The sequence below is a fragment of the Hyla sarda genome, chromosome 1, assembly GCF_029499605.1.
Source record: "Hyla sarda isolate aHylSar1 chromosome 1, aHylSar1.hap1, whole genome shotgun sequence".
In the NCBI taxonomy this organism is placed as follows: Eukaryota; Metazoa; Chordata; class Amphibia; order Anura; family Hylidae; genus Hyla; species Hyla sarda.
Genome location: NC_079189.1, coordinates 365675181 through 365695051, shown reverse-complemented (window position 1 = coordinate 365695051; position 19871 = coordinate 365675181). Strand labels below are relative to the sequence as shown.

General features: G+C 41.5%; 1 protein-coding gene across 11 annotated transcripts in view; it reads left to right on the top strand.

Moving 5' to 3' along the window:
* The window catches only part of TRPM3 (transient receptor potential cation channel subfamily M member 3), a 714607-nt gene that overhangs the window by 573410 nt on the left and 121326 nt on the right, over nucleotides 1-19871 (top strand). For 7 of the 11 annotated variants that reach the window (XM_056523077.1, XM_056523076.1, XM_056523082.1 and 4 more), the window contains 4 exons: nucleotides 611-900; nucleotides 5507-5735; nucleotides 12215-12382; nucleotides 14476-14556. In XM_056523077.1, the coding sequence (XP_056379052.1) occupies nucleotides 611-900; nucleotides 5507-5735; nucleotides 12215-12382; nucleotides 14476-14556 (768 nt within the window). The remainder of the gene's footprint in view (nucleotides 1-610; nucleotides 901-5506; nucleotides 5736-12214; nucleotides 12383-14475; nucleotides 14557-19871) is intronic. The other 4 variants (XM_056523079.1, XM_056523078.1, XM_056523084.1 and 1 more) reach the window with 1 other exon arrangement.

The window sequence follows — 19871 nt, the reverse complement described above, 5'->3', positions numbered from 1 at the left end:
GGGAAGAGTCCTGGTTGCTCCAAACCTCTTCCATTTAACAATTATGGATGACTCTGTGCCTACACATATTCTTGTCTATGAGCTCTACAGGTAGTTCTTTCCTCCTGATGACTTGGTTTTTTCTCTGATATGCATTGTCATCTGTGACACCTTTATATAGACAGGGCTGTGTCTTTCCAAATCCTGTCCAATCACCTGAATTTACCACAGGTGACTCCAGTCAAGGTTTAGAAACATCTAAGAGATAATCAAGAGAAATTGGAGCAAAATTTTTATTCTTTCTCTTTAGTAAATTAGGAAAAATGGGCAAATTGATGGGGGAAACTTGAATAGTTTTTTATTTTAGCATATGGCCTCAACAAAATCTAATGTGAAAAATTTAAAGGGTCTGAAGACTTCCCAAATGCATAGTATCAAAGCACATAGACAGCTTATATGTTTGAAAAATAGACAGGTAGGTACCTCATGAATGTGTTGCCTTACAGAGTCTGTTCACATTTAAATTAATTACGTTTGCATAAATACACAATAAAAAATAACACTAGAATGTCTTTCCTGCATACAATTATAGTCCTATAATCTATGCAACTAATCATGATGTCTGTGACAGGACGACATACCAATAAGAAGAGGAAGGAACACTACCAAGAAAAGGGAAGAAGAGGTGGACATTGACTTAGATGATCCAGAAATCAATCATTTTTCATTCCCATTCCATGAGCTGATGGTCTGGGCGGTTCTGATGAAGAGGCAGAAAATGGCTTTGTTCTTCTGGCAGCATGGAGAAGAGGCAATGGCCAAAGCTCTTGTGGCATGCAAACTCTGCAAAGCCATGGCGCATGAAGCATCTGAGAATGATATGGTGGATGACATATCACAGGAACTTAATCACAATTCCAGGTTGATATTGTAGTAAAACATTGGGAAAATTCTGGTATTGTATTGTGAAGGATTCTGATAGAATGTTATGTTTCAGATAGGGATCGACCGATATAGATTTTTTAGGCCGATACCGATAATCTGTGGCTTTTCAGGCCAATAGCCAATAACTTATACCGATATTCCGGTATAAGTTATCGGCTATTTCTCCACCCCCCTGGTCCCGAAGAAGCAGCTTTAAATCAATGAACTGCAGTGGCTTTTGCGGGGCCAGAGACCGCCACTCGCTTTTCCCCCCTGCCAGTCCTTAGTCCAACCACCGCCGCTGCCCCATTGCCTCCCCCATCCCCGGTTTTATAATTACCTGTTCCCGGGGCTCGGGGTCTGCGCTACTTCTGGCTCCGGCGGCGTCCTGAGCTGTCACTCAGCGTAACGCAGGACTCCTCAGGAGCCAGAAGCAGTGTGGGCCCCGGGAACAGGTAATTATAAAACCGGGGATGTGGAAGAAAATGGGTCAGTGGCGGTCTCTGGCCGGGACGGGGGCAGTGTGGTCCGGTGCGGTGGGGGGGCAGGGCGGTGCGGTGGTTGGTGCGGTGCTTTGGGGGCGGTACAGTGCGGGGCATTATCAGATTATCGGCAAGGTAATTGCCGATACCGATAACGTCCAAAATTGTGAACATCGGCCGATAATATCGGCCAAACCGATAATCGGTCGATCCCTAGTTTCAGACACTCTTTCCCTGTCATGGGTTTTGGTATATTTTGAACCTCATAAAATAACCTAAATTACAAAAAAATATAATAAACAAATAAAACAAATCTTACTAAAACCCCATATATTTTATGAAAGTAGACACCTGGCACACTGTCAACCAGCACATTCATGCAATTCTGCATCGAAGTCTCCATAAAAATGCATACAAATTGATATCTGCGGCTTCAAGTGTGTCAAATGAAGAAAGTTATAATAGCCACATCTCTCAAAAATCTAAGATTCACATGCACACAGTTTATACATACAACTTAGGCCCACATCTACATGCACATCTTAATAAAATCACTGTAATACAGTACATAGTAACCTTGACAGGAAGTATACCCCAAAGCTCTTTACATTTCCTGACAGGTACCTACCTGACAATTGCAGTTATCTTAACATGCTGTTTACTACTATGCTCACCTTCACATAACTTTGTGAGAAACAAGTTATTTCTAAAAAAATGCATTACATCATACATTAAATAGATTTACTGCATACTTCAGGTTACTTTGCATCTAACAGTTATTATAAGGATGAGCAAGTTTACCAAAATAAGTTTCAAGTCTAATTTGTTAGAATGGCACATCAGATGGGATTTGTTTAGAATTGAAAATGCCCCTAAAAGTTGTGCATGACTGTTAGGATTCCGCTACCTGGATGTGGATCCTCTGTGTCAGCGAGGGATTGGCGTGGACCGTGTCGGTGGACCGGTTCTAGGGTTGCTACTGGTTTTCACCAGAGCCCGCCGCAAAGCGGGATGGTCTTACTGCTGCGGTAGCAACCAGGTCGTATCCACCGGCAACGGCTCAACCTCGCTGACTGCTGAGAAGGCGTGGGACAGAAGGACTAGGCAGAGGCAAGGTCAGACGTAGCAGAAGATCGGGGCAGGCGGCAAGGTTCGTAGTCAATGAGGATAGCAGGAGATCTGGAACACAGGCTTTGGACAACACTAAACGCTTTCTCTGGCACAAGGCAACAAGATCCGGCAAGGAAGTGCAGGGGAAGTGAGGTAATATACACAGGGAGCAGGTGGAAGCTAATTAGACTGATTGGGCCAGGCACCAATCACTGGTGCACTGGCCCTTTAAATCTTAGAGAGCTGGCGCGGGCACCCTAGAGAGCGGAGCCGTGCGCGCCAGAACATGACAGCCAGGGACCGGGACGGGTAAGTGGCTTGGGATGCGATTCGCGAGCGGGCGCGTCCCGCTATGCGAATCGCATCCCAATCGCGAATGTCAGTGCAGCGCTCCCGGTCAGCGGGTCTGACTGGGGCGCTGCAGAGAGGAGAACGCCGCGAGCGCTCCGGGGAGGAGCAGGGACCCGGAGCGCTCGGCGTAACAATGACACTCTGCTGTCTTCTAGGTTTCAGGTAGTTTTCCCAGCTGTATGGAACATCAACTGTAGGGCTAACAATAGTGGCAGAAATGGCAGCAGCAGTGCAGAATGTAACACGATGGACTGCAGGAAAAGTGCAGCTGTGAAGGGTAGTAGAAGCCGCCATTGTTTGATACAAATCATAAAAGTTTCCTAATTAAAGAATTACGCCAAATCAATTTGTTCATGGTTAGATATTACACGGAAAACTTGCAAGGATTGTATATCCCTAAAGCAGCTTTCAGATAGTCATAAAATTGCTCTTGTAGTACAGGTTCAATGCCAGGCGTTCCGTGGCACCCATATTATGCTAGGCTGAAGGTGGCCAAATACTGATCTTTTTCTAAAAGTGGTTTAAAACAATAAATTATGGTGACAGTCAGTGGGTAAAAATGTATTTTCATCTCTAGTTATCACTATTACTATAGTATGCCAGTAGAGAAGGGATCAGAAAACCAAAGAAAGGATTGGGACAGTGTAAAAAGTGTTAAATGTGATGCCGTGATGTGGTTGTGAAGTCAATAAACAGCCCAAGTACACATGAGGTACTCAGGGGAAATAGGATGAGCAAGTATTCACATTCTCTCTCCATTTTAAAAAGACAGGCCAGGCCCCCATAGAGAGAGTGAGTATGCTCTCTGATAACAGGAGTTATAAAATGATCCCAAAAAAAAAGTCCATGCTAGCCGGCTAGAGTAGAATTACAGATCCTCCCGTCTTTGCTACTTACTCTAAGCCCAGGTTTACTGTACGGAATTTTCGACTAGAATTCCGTTTTGAAATTCCGCTCAGAAATTCCGATGCAGCAGAGTCGCATTGCTGGCAAAGGGATTGCGCTGCACAGTGCACACTACAGAGTTTTCGAGGCGGACTGGAAAATCCCCTTTGAAGAATTCCGCCGGAACATTGAACTCCTTCAATGTTCTGGCGGGACATTTCCCTCTATGGGGGCAACAATGTCTGTGCCCTCCTAGTGCTGACTGATTCAGTCAGCCCTGGTCGGCGTTGCCAATGTTTTGGTGCGACATCGCCCTCTATGGGGGCAACAATGTTTGTGCGGTCCTAGTGCTGACTGATTCAGTCAGCGCTGGTCGGCATTGCCAGCACTCGGAATCTCCGGTGTGAACCTGGCTTAACTGGCTCTCACTATCTTCCTTCATGCTGTCTAAAATTCTCTATCTCAAGCTGTTTTGGCTATAAAATAAGACTAAACTCACAGCTCTTGCAGTTATTTAGCCTGAGATACATCCTTGGTAACACAGGCAGAAGTGAGAGCTGTAAGTATATGCAACTTCCATATTTACCTGTAAATCCATTCTTACTGTAAATCTAAGATTCCTCTGGATATGAATTCGCCTTAGATATGACCCATGGTGGTAATAATGTATCTCAAACATCCTTGGCTAATGAAGAGGCATCCCTGTCAGAATGTTTAAAGAGGAACTCTGGTAAATGAGTACTTATCTCCTATCCACAGAATCTTTTGGATAGGTCATAAGTGTCTGATTGCGAGAGGACTGCTAGGTCCCCTGATCTCCTGCCCGGCATCCCAGCTCTCTCCATGCACAGAGTTACATCATACGGAATCCTGTTGACTGTGGCACGAAGCAGTGGCCGACATACGCCTTCCATGTATCTCTATGGGAGAGCCAGAGATACATTGAGGGGCTTGTCAGCCACCGATTTGTGCCATGGTCGACAGTAATTATTGCACAGAGCGGAGCTCGCTCCATATATGGAGAGAGCCAGGGTGCCGAGTAGGAGATTGTGGGGGGTCTCAGTGGTCAGAACCCCAATGATCAGACACTTATTTCCCCTTTAATAAGTTATACTGTCTGGTATTCCAACCTTGTGTATATAGTTAATATGCAGAGCATAGATAAATCAAAAATTTTCTGCATGTGTGATTGGCTAATAATTGTCAAGTGCAAGGAAATACAGTATATTTCATCAGCATGAGGAAAGGATTACTCTCGCTTCAGCCAAAAAAAAGTATTCTTTGCTTAATGAACAGATAAGCAATTAAAATAATTTGTGTGTATCAATTCCACATATTTTCAGGTTGTCTCCTGCAATCCTTAAATAAGCTACTTAATTGTCTACTTGCAGAGGATAAAATGTGTACAAGTGCTTAGCTCACTGTAAGACCCAGCTCTGATAACTGTACAAATAAAAAAATTGGGAAAAAAATACATTAATAAATACTAGATACATTGTACACTGTAAAAAAAAAAAAAAAATCATGGCTCGAAATACAGCAGAGCAAAAGTCAAATTATTCCGCAGACCTTGACATCAAACTAAAGTAGGCTTGGCCCTTAAACGGTTAACATCCATTTCACTACTCAGTAATTCTGGCCGTGTTTTTATCTTTGTACCTGCTTCTAATCTGTTTTCATTTGTGTCCTGTACATCTAGCTCTCTAACAAGAGGCATTTAGGAGAAAGCCTTATGTGATTTAATGTAATACGTAAATACGAGCATTGTGTTTCAGGGAGTTTGGTCAGCTGGCAGTGGAGTTATTGGACCAGTCATACAAGCAGGATGAGCAGCTGGCAATGAAACTGCTGACCTACGAACTGAAGAATTGGAGCAATGCCACATGCTTGCAGCTTGCAGTGGCAGCCAAGCACCGGGACTTCATTGCTCACACATGCAGCCAAATGCTTCTGACAGATATGTGGATGGGCAGACTCCGGATGCGTAAGAATTCTGGACTTAAGGTGATGAACTGTTATTTACTATTTAGAACATTCATTCACTTTTTGAATTCATATCTAACATTTTTGTTTCTTTACATTAAAGGGGTTAACCAGGAAAAAACTTTTTTTTTATATATCAACTGGCTCCAGAAAGTTAAAGAGATTTGTAAATTACTTCTATTAAAAAATCTTAATCCTTTCAGTTGAGTTGTTCTTTTCTGTCTAACTGCTCTCTGATGACACGTGTCTCGGGAACCACCCAGTTTAGAAGAGGTTTGCTATGGGGATTTTCTTCTAAACTGGGCGGTTCCCGAGACAGGTGTCATCAGAGAGCACTTAGACAGAAAATAACTCAACTTCAGAAGCTCATAAGTACTGAAAGGATTAAGATTTTTTAAATAAAAATCTGTTTAACTTTCTGGAGTCAGTTGATATATATATATATATATATATATATATATATATATATATATAAGTTTTTTCCTGGATAACCCCTTTAAATAGAATGTGTCACTAAACCTGACATTATTGTTTTAGAAAATACCTCATAGGCATTTGTTAGACACATACATTGGTAAATCACCGCAACATATACATCTTAGGCTGGGTTCATATATATGAGGTGCACCGGAGGGAAACTGATGCTAGAACTGAACCCATTCATTTGAATGGGACAGCGTCCCAATTTTATAGCTTGCTGCATTCCCGTCTGGCATTCTGAAACAATGGACGCTGGATGACATACCACTGATCACAACTGATGCATGTTGGCATCAGTCATGGCATCAGTTGCATTGAGATCTAGGCTGAGTTCACCTATGCCGGATATATGTGAACCCAGCCTTGCAGACAATGCTAAGACGGTGTGAACCTTGTCTGAGAAGAATTGCGTAACTGGTATACTTACAGCTTTATTGCATACATCAAATTGAGGTTCTTAGTGCACCATTTTGTGATCATTAAGGTGACCTCATCGGGATGGACCCTACACTAAAGATATACATGTGTGTGCATATAAAATATTTTATTAAATCTTTTTATTTGACAACACTGAAGAAATGACCCTCTGCTACACAGTAGTAAATGCACAGCCTGTATAACAGTGTTTAATGTTGTGTCCCCTTAAAATAGCTCTACAAACAGCCATTAATGTCTAAACCTTGGCAACAAAAGTGAGCACACCCCTAAGTGCAAATGTCCAAATTGGGCCCAAAGTGTCAATATTTTGTGTGGCCACCATTTTTTACCAGCATTGCCTTAAGCCTTTGGGCCATGGAGTTCACCAGAGCTTCATAGGTTGCCACTGGAGTCCTCTTTCACTCCTTCATGATGACATCATGAATCTGGTGGATGTTAGAGACCTTGTACTCCCACACCTTCCATTTAAGGATGCCCTACAGATGCTCAATAGTGTTAAGGTCTGGAGGCATGCTTGGCCAGTCCCTCATCCTTACCCTTACGTTCTTTAGCAAGGTAGTGGTCATCTTGGAGATGTGCTTGGGGTCACAATCATGTTATAAAACTGCCCGTGGACCAGTCTCTAAAGGGAGGGGGTATGTCACAGTATATGTTGGCATTTATGGTTCCCTCTGTAGCTCCTCATTGTCAGCAGCACTCTTGCAGGTCATGACACTCCCACCACCGTGCTTGACTGAAGGCAAGACACACTTGTTTTGTACTTCTCACCTGGTTGCTGCCACCTATGCTTGGCACCATCTGAACCAAATAATTTTATCTTGTTCTCATTGGACCACAGTACATGGTTCCAGTAATCCATGTTCTTAGTCTGCTTGTCTTCAGAAAACTGTATACGGGCTTTCTTGTACTTCAGCTTTAGAATAGGCTTTCTTCTAAGACGACAGCCATGCAGACCAATTTGATTCAGTGTGTGGTGTATGGTCTAAGCACTAACAGGCTGAACCCCCCCCCCCCCCCCCCCACCCCGTCAACCTCTGCAGCAGAGCCGGCAGCATTAATATGTCTATTTCCCAAAGAAAACAACTGAATGTGATGCTGAGGTTCTGAGTGGAAACTGTCATGTGAAACTGCAGCATGGTCTTGATCACCGAGCTGCAGCTAAATTTCAGGGTCTTGGCATCTTTGTGTAGATCTTTGTGTTAAACTTCCAGTGGCCAGTATTAGAAAGCGTGAGAGCAATAACACTACATTTAAGACACCTGCTCCCTATTCACACCTGAGACCTTTTAACACTAACAAATCCCATGACACCAGAGATAAAAAAAATAAATAAAAAAAAAGACTAATTGGGCCTTATTTGGACATTTCCACTTTTAAGTGTACTAACTTTTGTTTCCAGGGCTGTGCACTCACTTCTATACATTGTTTATGTTAAGGCTAGTTTTTTTTTACAAAAACACCAATAAAAACACCCTTTCGGCCACATGGCGTTTTTTTTTTTGTGAAAAAATGCTGCAGCCAGATGTTAGCTGCAAGTCAATAGAGAACTGCAAAATGCCAAATCCACTTGGCATTTTTCAGTTTGGCATTTTTTTAAATCCTTTTGGCGTTTTTTGGGCTCCTTGGCAGTTTTTAAAAAACGTCCTCTTGTCAAGAAAATCTTGGCGTTTTCCTCCCATAGAAGTCTATGGGAGTGAAAAGCCGCCAAGAAAACCGCCATGTGGGTTTTAACTTTGGCGTTTTTTCTGGCGTTTTTAAAAATAGACAGCAGAGGTCAGAAGAGAGCACTGTGGTCATGACATCAGAGGAAATGCATTTCTTTTTTGGATTTCTCTTTAGTATACAGCCCCTAAAAACTACTGGAAGGATTAAGATTTTTTAATAGAAGTGATTTACAAATCTGTTTAACTTTCTGGCACCAGATGATTTAAAAAAAAAAAAAATTTTCCACGGGAGTACCCCTTCAAGAGAAACTATGTTTGCAGAATAATGTAGGAAGTGCCAAGGGGCAACTCAGCTCACTCACCACACCGTAATGTAGTCCTGGGCTTCATAGGGAGAGAGCAGTCTGGAGCACGAACACACGGGCCGCTTCCCGTTAATGGCATATGGAAAGAAGGTGAGAAGTTCAGCTCGCTGACCAGAAAATTAAAACGTAACCTTTACTGTGGACGGTTAAAATCCATGAGGACAAAAATAACTAAATGATGAATAAAAACATCGCACCGACGCGTTTCGGGCTACAGATGAGCCCTTAATCATGGCAATGCATAAGCAGACAGTGCCCGTTTATATATGAAATACCATATTGAAAACATACCGGAGAACCAATAACCTCGGAGTCCAGCGTCTGACATCAGATCCGGTCCCACAGGCGCGTCACAGCAAAGTAAGAACCGAAGTGGACTAATCGCTAGTGACAGCATACCTAAAATGCGGGCCGGCTGACGGCAGTCGTGGACAACGGGAACAGATAACAATAATTCAAAGTGAATAAAGGTGAATATCGTCTGTATATCTAAAACATAAGTGCACAGTGCAAAATATCCCTTCTAGGTTTGAGTATACATAGAGAGGAACGGTAGGAGATCATAAAAGATGCGGCAAATAAGTCGCCGCATGTAACCAGAAAAAACGCACCATAATCGCAACGACTAGTATGCGATTTAAAAGTAATAATAATGACACAAATGGCATAATAGAAACATATGGAGATGCCACGTTTGTGGGGGAGTTATACCACATCATAGTGAAACAACTAAGGTAATGTATACCATGAGAAAATGGTTTGCAGAATATTGTGCAATTCAATACGACAGCCAAACCACGTGATCAATGGTGGTACAGAAAGTGATCACGAACATGTGTGCTAATTTTCACAATGTTCTGACCAGCAATTTCAGAGAAATCTATGTTTGCAGAATATTGCGCAATCCAATATGGCCGCCAAATATAGTGATCAATTGTGGTAAAGAAAGTGATCACGAACATGTATGCAAATCTTTGCAATATTCTGTCCAGTTATTTTAGAGAAAACTATGTTTGCACAATATTGCGCAATCCAATATGGCCACCAAATCTGGTGATAAATTGTGGTATAGAAAGTGAGTACTGTACCATTGTGCAAAGAAACATAACTTTTAGATTAAAAGTGTACATATTAGGGATTGACCGATTATCGGTTTGGCCGATATTATCGGCCGATATTCACGATTTTGGGCGTTATCGGCAATTACCTTGCCGATAATCCAATAATGCCCTGCCCCCTGTACCACACCGCCCCGGCCAGAGACCGCCGTCGCTGCCCCATTGCCTCCGCCATCCCTGGTTTTATAATTACCTGTTCCCGGGGCCCGCGCTACTTTTTGCTCCTGCGGCGTCCTGCTTTGTTGCTGTGTGCTGTGTGTGTGCTCAACGCGACATCCCCATCAGTGCGCACAGTGACAGCTCGGGACGCCGCAGGAGCCAGAAGTATCGCGGACCCCAGGAACAGGTAATTGTAAAACTGGGGATGGGGGAGGCAATGGGGTAGCGGCGGTGGTTGGACTAAGGACTTGCAGGGGGGAGAGAAGCGGGCGGCGGCAGTCTCTGGCCAGAGGATAGGCAGGGGGGGTAGCGGCGGTGGTTGGACTCAGAAGGATCCCAGGACAGGCAGGGGGAGAGAAGCGGGCGGCGGCGGCGTTCTCTGGCCATGCAAAAGCCGCTGCAGTTCATTGATTTAAAGCGCCCGCTTTAAATCAATGATCTGTAGCGGCTTCTTCGCGGCCGGGGGGGTCGGAGAAATAGCCGATAACTTATATCAGCCAGAAAGTCCACAGATTATCGGTATCGGCCCTAAAAAAATTGATATCGGTCAATCCCTAGTACATATTACACAGATTTAAGAATTTGTGCCAAATTCTAACTTATTCTAACAAACAGTTTCAGAGAAGAAAATGTTTGTAGAATATTGTGCAATGTAATATGGCGGCCAAACCATGTGATCAACAGATTGTAATAAGCAAATCTGACTTGGGACAACAGTGTCACCACATACAGCAAATAATTTATCTGTAGCTTTAGCGGTTCCAGAGAAGAAGATTTTTGAATATTGTGCAAAAAGGACCACAAAGACCAAGATTACCATGTGACCTATGACCTTTACATTACACAAGATTATGCACAGATCATGGGTCTACCACTATGCCAAAGCAAATGAGTTTTGGAGTTACAGAGCAGATATAGGCATTTTAATTTTGCGGTGGAATAATAATAATAATAATAAAAATGATAAAATCATAATAAATATAGCTGCAAGCAGCCATACAGGTGGCCAAGCAGCATCGCTGGGGTATAGCACACGATTGTTTTGGCCCCCACTTATGGTGGGGAAGGTGATCATGGACATGTTTGCTAATTTTCAAATTGTTACGACCAACATTTTTGGTGAAAACTAAGAATGTAGAATATTGCGCAATCCAATATTGCCACTGAATCATGTGTATACTTTGGTACAGAAAGTGTTTATAAACATGTGTGAATATTTTTACATTGTTCTGGCCCATAATTTCATTGTAAACAATGAATTCAGAATATTGCACAATATGGCTGCCACACCATGTGATCAATTGTGGTACAGAAAGTGATAACGAACAATGACCAGTAGTTTTAGAGAAAATTATGTTTGCAGAATATTGCGCAATCCCATATGGCCACCAAATTTGGTGATCAATTGTGCTACAGAAAGTGATGATGAACATGTGTGCTAATTTTTGCACGGTTCTGACCTGCAATTTCATAGAAAACTATATTTGCAGAATATTGCGCAATTCAATATGGCCACCAAATCTGGTGATCACTTGTGGTATAGGACATGACCATGAACATGTAAGCTTGTTTTCACATTGTTCAACTGTGGTACAGAAAGTGAGTAATCTACAAAGAAACATAACTTTTAGATTAACAGTGTACATATTACACACATTTAAGAAAATTGCATATTATTATTAATGCGGCCACACCATGTAACCAAAAGTCTAATAATGAACAAATCGGACTCTGCACAACAGTGCCCCCACACACAGCGATATATGTATCTGTAGCTTTAGCGGTTGTAGAGAAGAAGATTTTTGAATATTGTGCAAAATTGCCGCAAAAATCAAGATACCGGCCTTACCATGTGACCCATGACCTTTATATTACATACGATTATGCACAGCTCACGGGTCTAGCTCTATGCAAAGTCACATGTGTTTTGGAGTAACAGTTCAGTAGATATAAGCATTTTAATTCCGCGGCGGAATAATAATAAAAATAATAATAATCTGAGCAATAACAATAGGTGTCCTGAGCAACTTCGATGCTTGACAAGCTAAAAAGATAACAGCAGTACACAGCAAGCACTAAAATGAATTGCCTAACTGCTTGCAGGCTGAGTATTATTCTAGCATACCATATAACTAGCACAACAATTGTCTTGAATGTGCTGACCTGTGTTGTTTTCGCACTGCATTCACAATGTGACAGATTCCCTTTAATATTTTAGAATATGTGTTCAATGTCTTATTATCTTGTTAATCAAACATTTTATTTTCTTCTTTTAGGTGATTCTAGGAATTTTACTCCCTCCTTCAATTCTTAGTTTAGAGTTCAAAAACAAAGATGAGATGCCATACATGTCCCAGGCAAATGAAATAGATCTACAGGAGAAAGAAGTGGAGGAGCCAGAGAAGACCGTAAAAGACAAAGAAGATGATGACATGGAGCTGACGGTATGATTGAGACATTAAGAGTTTAGACTTGTCTAGACTACATCTTCTCTAGACATTATACACTGCTCAAAAAAATAAAGGGAACACTAAGATAACACATCCTAGATCTGAATGAATGAACTAATCGAATGAAATACTTTCGTCTTTAGATAGTTGAATGTGCTCACAACAAAATCACACAAAAATTATCAACGGAAATGAAATTTATCAACCCATGGAGGACTGGATATGGAGTCACACTCACTCAAGTCAAAATGAGGCTCAGTAGTGTGTGTTGCCTCCATGTGCCCATATGACCTCCCTACAATGTCTGGGCATGCTCCTGAGGAGGTGGCAGATGGTCTCCTGAGGGATGTCCTCCCAAACCTGGACTAAAGCATCCGCCAACTCCTGGACAGTCTGTGGTGCAATGTGGCCTTAGAGGATGGAGCAAGACATGATTTCCCAGATGTGCTCAATCGGATTCAGGTCTGGGGATCGGGCGGGCCAGTCCATAGCATCAATGCCTTCCTCTTGCAGGAACTGTTGACACACTCCAGCCACAATCCACATTGCATTGCATTAGGAGGTACCCAGGGCCAACTGCACCAGCAAATGGTCTTACAAGGGGTCTGAGTATCTCATCTCGGTACCTAAGGATAGTCAGGTTACCTCTGGCAAGCACATGGAGGGCTGTGCGGCCCCCCCAAAAGAAATGCCACCCCACACCATTACTGACCCACCGCCAAACCGGTCATGCTGGAGGATGTTGCAGGCAGCAGATGGTTCTCCACGGCATCTCTAGATTCTGTCACGTCTGTCACGTGTGCTCAGTGTGAACCTGCTATCATCTGTGAAGAGCACAGGGCGCCAGTGGCAAATTTGCCAATCTTGGGGTTCTCTGGAAAATGCCAAATGTTCTGCACAGTTTTGGCCTGTAAGCACAACACCCCCCCCCCCCTGTGGATGTCGGGCCCTCATACCACCCTCATGGAGTTTGTTTCTGACCGTTTGAATGGACACATGCACAAATGCAGGGCTCTGGCAGTGCTTCTCCTACTCCTCCTTGCACAAAGGCAGAGGTAGCAGTCCTGCTGCGGGTTTGTTGCCCTCCTATGGCCTCCTACATGTCTCATGATGTACTGCCGTGTCTCCTGGTAGCACCTCCATGCTCTGGACACTCCGCTGACAGACAGAGCAAACCTTCTTGCCACAGCTCGCATTGATGTGCCATCCTGGATGAGCTGCACTACCTGAGCCACTTGTGTGGGTTGTAGACTCCCTCTCAAGCTACCACTAGAGTGAAAGCACAGCCAGCATTCAAAAGTGACCAAAACATCAGCCAGGAAGCATAGGAACTGAGAAGTGGTCTGTGGTCACCGCCTGCACAACCACTCCTTTATTGGGGGTGTCTTGCTAATTTCCACCTGTTGTCTGTTCAATTTGCAGAGCATGTGAAATTGATTGTCAATTAGTGTTGCTTCCTGAGTGGACAGTGTGATTTCACAGAAGTGTGATTGACTTGGAGTTACATTGTGTTGTTTCAGTGTTCCCTTTATGTTTTTGAGCAGTGTATTAAGTGTTAATCCAGATGAACATTGCAAGTGATCACATGTTCAGCCATCTTACCTACATGTCCCATGTCATCCACACTTAACCATCCTGCTCAGTCCCTCACTTCTCTCCTTGAACACGTTGAAATCTACTAATACCCTTTTCAAAACAGACTGTCTTGTATGCTTCTAAGAATTAATCCTTTACTGTCTGTGTCTTGGATTCATTCCCTTTCATGCATTGAAAAAACGTTTTATAACATTTTAGAAATTTTTATCATGAGATGATTTACTTTGTATATTTTTATACGGAACAATTCACTTGGTGAATTTGTTTGTAACTGACTCCTAGTGTCGTAATGTTTCCCAACAAGCCATTGTATACAATTTTTATGCTTATCCTATGAAGGATATATCATATCTCCAATATATTTGTATATGACCCTCCTTTGTTTAACATCTCCCCTAGACCAAATTCATATCTATGTGGAGGTATTTCAAGATCTACTTGTAGGATAATCAAAAGGGATGGGCAGTTTAAAACACAACTTTTTTACACAGGGAGTGGTGAGGGTGTGGAATCGCCCACCTGAGGAAACAATTCAAGAAAGAATGGTGGACTTCAAGACAAAATTAAATGCTGTAAGTACTTGGACACCCAAGGTCATGACCAGAGAATGAGCAGGATGGATAACTGCCTTAATTCCCCGTATCATTCTTCACTCCCTTCTCCAGTGTTCTGGTGATATTACTCAATTCATTACACATCCTTATCTTATTTCCATCCTTCACCATATGAGAATTAGGTTTTATTATCTATGAACGTCTGCAAAACTTAATATGGGTGTTATTATATAAACTGTGAATAATGTAACTTTATGGAGTACTCCAGGAACTTTAACTTATTAGACAAATATCTATATCTATATTTTTATTTTTATTATTCATTTCAGAATACATATGACCTCTTGATTGTTTTCTCTTTGTTTTGTTTTTTTTCCCAGTTTTTGGGGAGTCGGATTAATAAATTACAGCCTGCTACTGTAAGGGTATGTTCGTCCAACAATGAAAGTTCCATTAACTTTAACCCCTTAACGACAAATGGCATACATATATGCCCTTGTCCTGCTCCCCTTCTTTGACGTTGCTCAGGAGCTCAGTGCAGATAGCCGCAAGGACCCATGGCTAATGCTGGATCTTACCGATTGCATTGATGCCCAACATTAACCTATTAGATGCTGCGATCAAAGTTGATTGCAGAGTGTAAAATACTTCCTCGCTGTCTGATCGATTCTCCAAGGCTCCATTCAGCCTAGGCAGGCTGGAGCAATGGAGCACTGATATAAATGATCAGTGCTATGCTTTGGCATTGCATTGAACAGTATATGCAATCTGAAGATTGCATGTAATAGTCCCCTAAAGTTATTAAAAGTTATTTACCTTTAAAAAGTACCTGTCATCAAGCCATATTTTCTAAACTAACTCAGATTATATAACTAACTACTCCTAACACCCCTCCTACTCGTTAAAAAATGTTCTGTGCTTTAAAAATCTCTGTATCATACCTTTCCCCTTGCTCACATTGTGTGAGCTCCTGACAGAAGAAAGGGATTTTACCCAAAAATCTACGGCAAAACGGAAAAAAAAATAATTGTGTGACAAAATTGATGAAAAAATGCCATTTTGTAAATTTTGGGGGCTTCAATTTCTACACAGTATATTTTTCCATAAAAATAACACCTTCTCTTTATTCTGTAGGTCCTTACGATTAAAATGATACCCTACTTTTATAGGTTTGATTTTGTCAAACTTCGGAAAAAAATCATAACTACATCCAGGAAAATTTATAGGTTTAAAATTGTCATCTTCTGACCCCTATAACTTTTTAATTTTTCCGTGTATGTGGCGGCATGAAGGCTCATTTTTTGCGGTGTGATCTGCAGTTTTTAGCTGTGCCATTTTTATATTTATTGGACTTATTGATCGGTACACCATTGACCGTGCGATTTAATTAATGATATATTTTTATAATTCGGACATTTCCGCACGCGGCGATACCACATATGTTTATTTTTGTTTACGCTGTTTTTTTTTTTTTTTTATGGGAAAAGGGGGGTGATTCCAACTTTTACTAGGGAACGGGTTAAATGATCTTTATTAACTTTTTTTTTCACTTTTTTATTGCAATGTTATAGCCCCCATAGGGGGCTATAACACTGCACACGCTGATCTTTTACATTAATCTTTGTTATTCCATAGGATAGCATAGATCAATGATTCTGCCGCTTGACTGCTCATGCCTGGATCTCAGGCACTGAGCAGTCATTCAGCAATCGGACACCAGGAGGCAGGTAGGGGGTAGTGTTGAGCGGCATAGGCCAGATTCAAATTCGCGAATATATGGACGAATATTCGTCATATATTCGCGAATATTCGCATATTCGTTATATTCTCGTTTTATTTTCGCATATGCGGAAATTCGCGTATGCGAAAATCAACATATGTGAAAATTAGCATATACAAAATTGACATACTCGAAAATTAGCATATGCGAAAATTAGCATATGCGTATTTTCGCATATGCGAATTTTTGCACGCCAGTCTCACACAGTAGTATTACAGCCTTCTTTACACCACACAAGCTGGAAGCAGAGAGGGGTGATCACTGTGATGTGTACTGTGAAGAAAAAAAAAAAAATTAATATTCGTAATTACGAATATATAGCGCTATATTCGCGAATAATATTCGAATTGCGAATATTCGCGAGCAACACTAGTAGGGGGACCCTCCTCGTGCCCTACAGCTGTTCGGAATGCCGCAATTTCGCCACGTGATCTCGAACAGCTCCCTGAGCTAAACGGCAGCAGTTTAGTTTCACTTTAGACGTGGCGATCAACTTTGAACACTGCCTCTAAAGGGTTGATAGCGTGTGGCACCCCGCGATCAGTGCCGCGTGCTATTAGCCAGGGGTCCCGGCCGTTGTCAGAGGCTGGGCCCGACCCACTATGTGGCCCCGCGTTATAGAAAGAGAGCAAATTCAGGCCGTACAGGTACGCCCTGGGTCCTTAAGTGGTTAACATCCTTTTTTCAAAGGTTTAGCACAACTTTCTGGTGCACAAAGGTGTTGCTGTTAATACCAAGTATACCTGGTATGAAATGATGTGCTATTTGAAATCAGAAGACCAAACACACTTCTGAAAATGAGGCACAGTTAACACTCAGGCACAAGAAAAGAGCAATTATAACACAAGTCTTTGAATATCCCCCCTCCCCCTTTGTCTACCATGTTCCATTTATAATACTCACTGGTATCTTCAAATGCAACCACAGCTTTTGTCCCCATAGTGGTATACCCCTGCACATACAGTCATGGCCATAAATGTTGGCACCCCTGAAATTTTTCTAGAAAATGAAGTATTTCTCACAGAAAAGGATTGCAGTAACACGTGTTTTGCTATACACATGCTTGTTCCCTTTGTGTGTATTGGAACTAAACCAAAAATGGGAGGAAAAAAAGTAAATTGGACATACTGTCACACCAAATTCCAAAAATGGCCTGGGCACAATTATTGGCACCCTTAACTTAATATTTGGTTGCACACCCTTTGGAAAAAAATAACTGAAATCAGTCGCTTCCTATAACAATCAATAAGCATCTTACACCTCTCAGCCAGAATGTTGGACCACTCTTACTTTGCAAACTGCTCCAGATCACTCTTATTGGAAGGGCGCCTTTTCCCAACAGCAATTTTAAGATCTCTCCACAGGTGTTCAATGGGATTTAGATTTGGACTCATTGCTGGCCACTTCGGAACTCTCCAGTGCTTTGTTGCCATCCATTTCTGGGTGCTTTTTGACTATGTTTGGGGTCATTGTCCTGCTGGAAGACCCAATATCTCAGACGCAAACCCAGCTTTCTGATACTGGGCTGCACAGAGCGACCCAAAATCCATTGGTAATCCTCAGATTTCATGATGCCTTGCACACATTCAAGGCACTCAGTGCCAGAGGCAGCAAAACAACCCAAAACATAATTGAACCACCACCATATTTCACTGTAGGTACTTTGTTCTTTTCTTTGTAGGCCTCATTCCGTTTTCGGTAAACAGTAGAATCATGTGCTTTACCAAAAAGCTCTATCTTGGTCTCATCTGTCCACAAGATGTTTTCCCAGAAGGATTTTGGCTTACTCAAGTTCATTTTGGTAAAATGTAGTCCTGCTTTTTTATGTATCTGTGTCAGCAGTGGGGTCCTTTTGGGTCTCCAGCCATAGCGTTTCAATTCATTTAAATTTCGACGGATAGTTTGCGCAGACACTGATGCTCCCTTAGCCCGCAGGACAGCTTGAATATCTTTGGAACTTGTTTGGGGCTGCTTATCCACTATCGGACCTATCCTGCGTTGACACCATTCATCAATTTTTCTCTTCCGCCCACGCCCAGGTAGATTGGCTACAGTGCCATGGGTTGAAAACTTCTTGATAATGTTGCGCACTGTGGATAAAGACAAATCTAGATCTCTGAAGATGGACTTGTTACCTTGAGATTGTTGAAATTTTCCACAGTTTTGATTCTCAAGTCCTCGGACAGTTCTTTTTTCCTCTTTCTGTTGTCCATGCTTAGTGAGGCACACACACAGACAATGCAAAGTGAACTTCTCTCCTTTTATCAGCTTTCAGGTGTAGTGCCCACACCTGTTACTTGCCCCAGGTGAGTTTAAAGGAGCATCACATGCTTAAAACATTCTTATTTTTCCACAATTTTGAAAGGGTGTTAATAATTTTGTCCAGCCCATTTTTGGAGTTTGGTGTGACATTATGTCCAATTTTCTTTTTTTTCCTCCCTTTTTTCTTTAGTTCCAATACACACACAAAGGGAATAAACATGTGTATAGCAAAACATGTGTTACTGTAATCCTTTTCTGTGAGAAATACTTCATTTTCTAGAAAAAAATTCAGGGGTGCTAAAGCTAAAACAATCAATAAAATAAAATATTTCCCAAGCTGTAAATATTTGTTTTGCGTTAGTTCTGTAGTTAGATAGCTTGATGTTTGTCTGCAAAATTGTTTTCTTTATAATCCATACTTAACAATCTAACGCTAAATTTAAATATAAAAAAAAAAGCTGCAAATAAGGTGGAAATCAGGACAATTCTCTGCCAGCAATTCCAGGCTGATTTACTATGTAAATTCTGTTATAGTGAGGATGTGTCAGGCAGTAATTAAAATTAATGAAATGCAGGGACCCCTTTCAGCTCAACACAGAGCTCATTTTTATAAATAATACTTGTCAGAATTTTATTCAGTGCAAAATTGAAAAAAAAGAACAATGGAATCAATGTTTACTGTGAAATTGTTCAATTACAAGGTAATGATTAATATTATACTACACTGATCACAGCCAGCACAACAAACCAAAACAGACAGGGAATCTTGTCAAAAGACAAACATTCTACCACCCAGTATGACAGATATAATCCCAAGGATGCAGAGTAAATCAGATGGAATCCATTAGTTTTAGGTGGGATTAAATCATTTTGTTAAGGATGAAAAAAATGTGTCTGTGTAGGATGCATATGATCCTATAGGAATATGCATAAATAGTTTTTACAAGAGGTATCAAATGATATTATCACATACAGTGCAATTGGAAAGTTTTCATACCCATTCACTTTTTTCACGTTTTGTTATGTTGCAGACATGTGATAAAATTGAAAAAATAAAATAAAATAAAAAATAGTTTACCCCCTATCATTCTTCACTCAGTAACCAATAATGACAATGTGAAAACAGAATGTAAGAAATCGTTTTTAATTTATGGAAAAGGAAAACTAAAAATATTGCATTGACATAAGTATTCAGACTCTTTAGTGTATGTTCACATGTGGGTATTTTACTACATTTTCTGCTGCAGATTCCGCCACTGATTTTGCTACCCCTAACATACATGTGTCATCA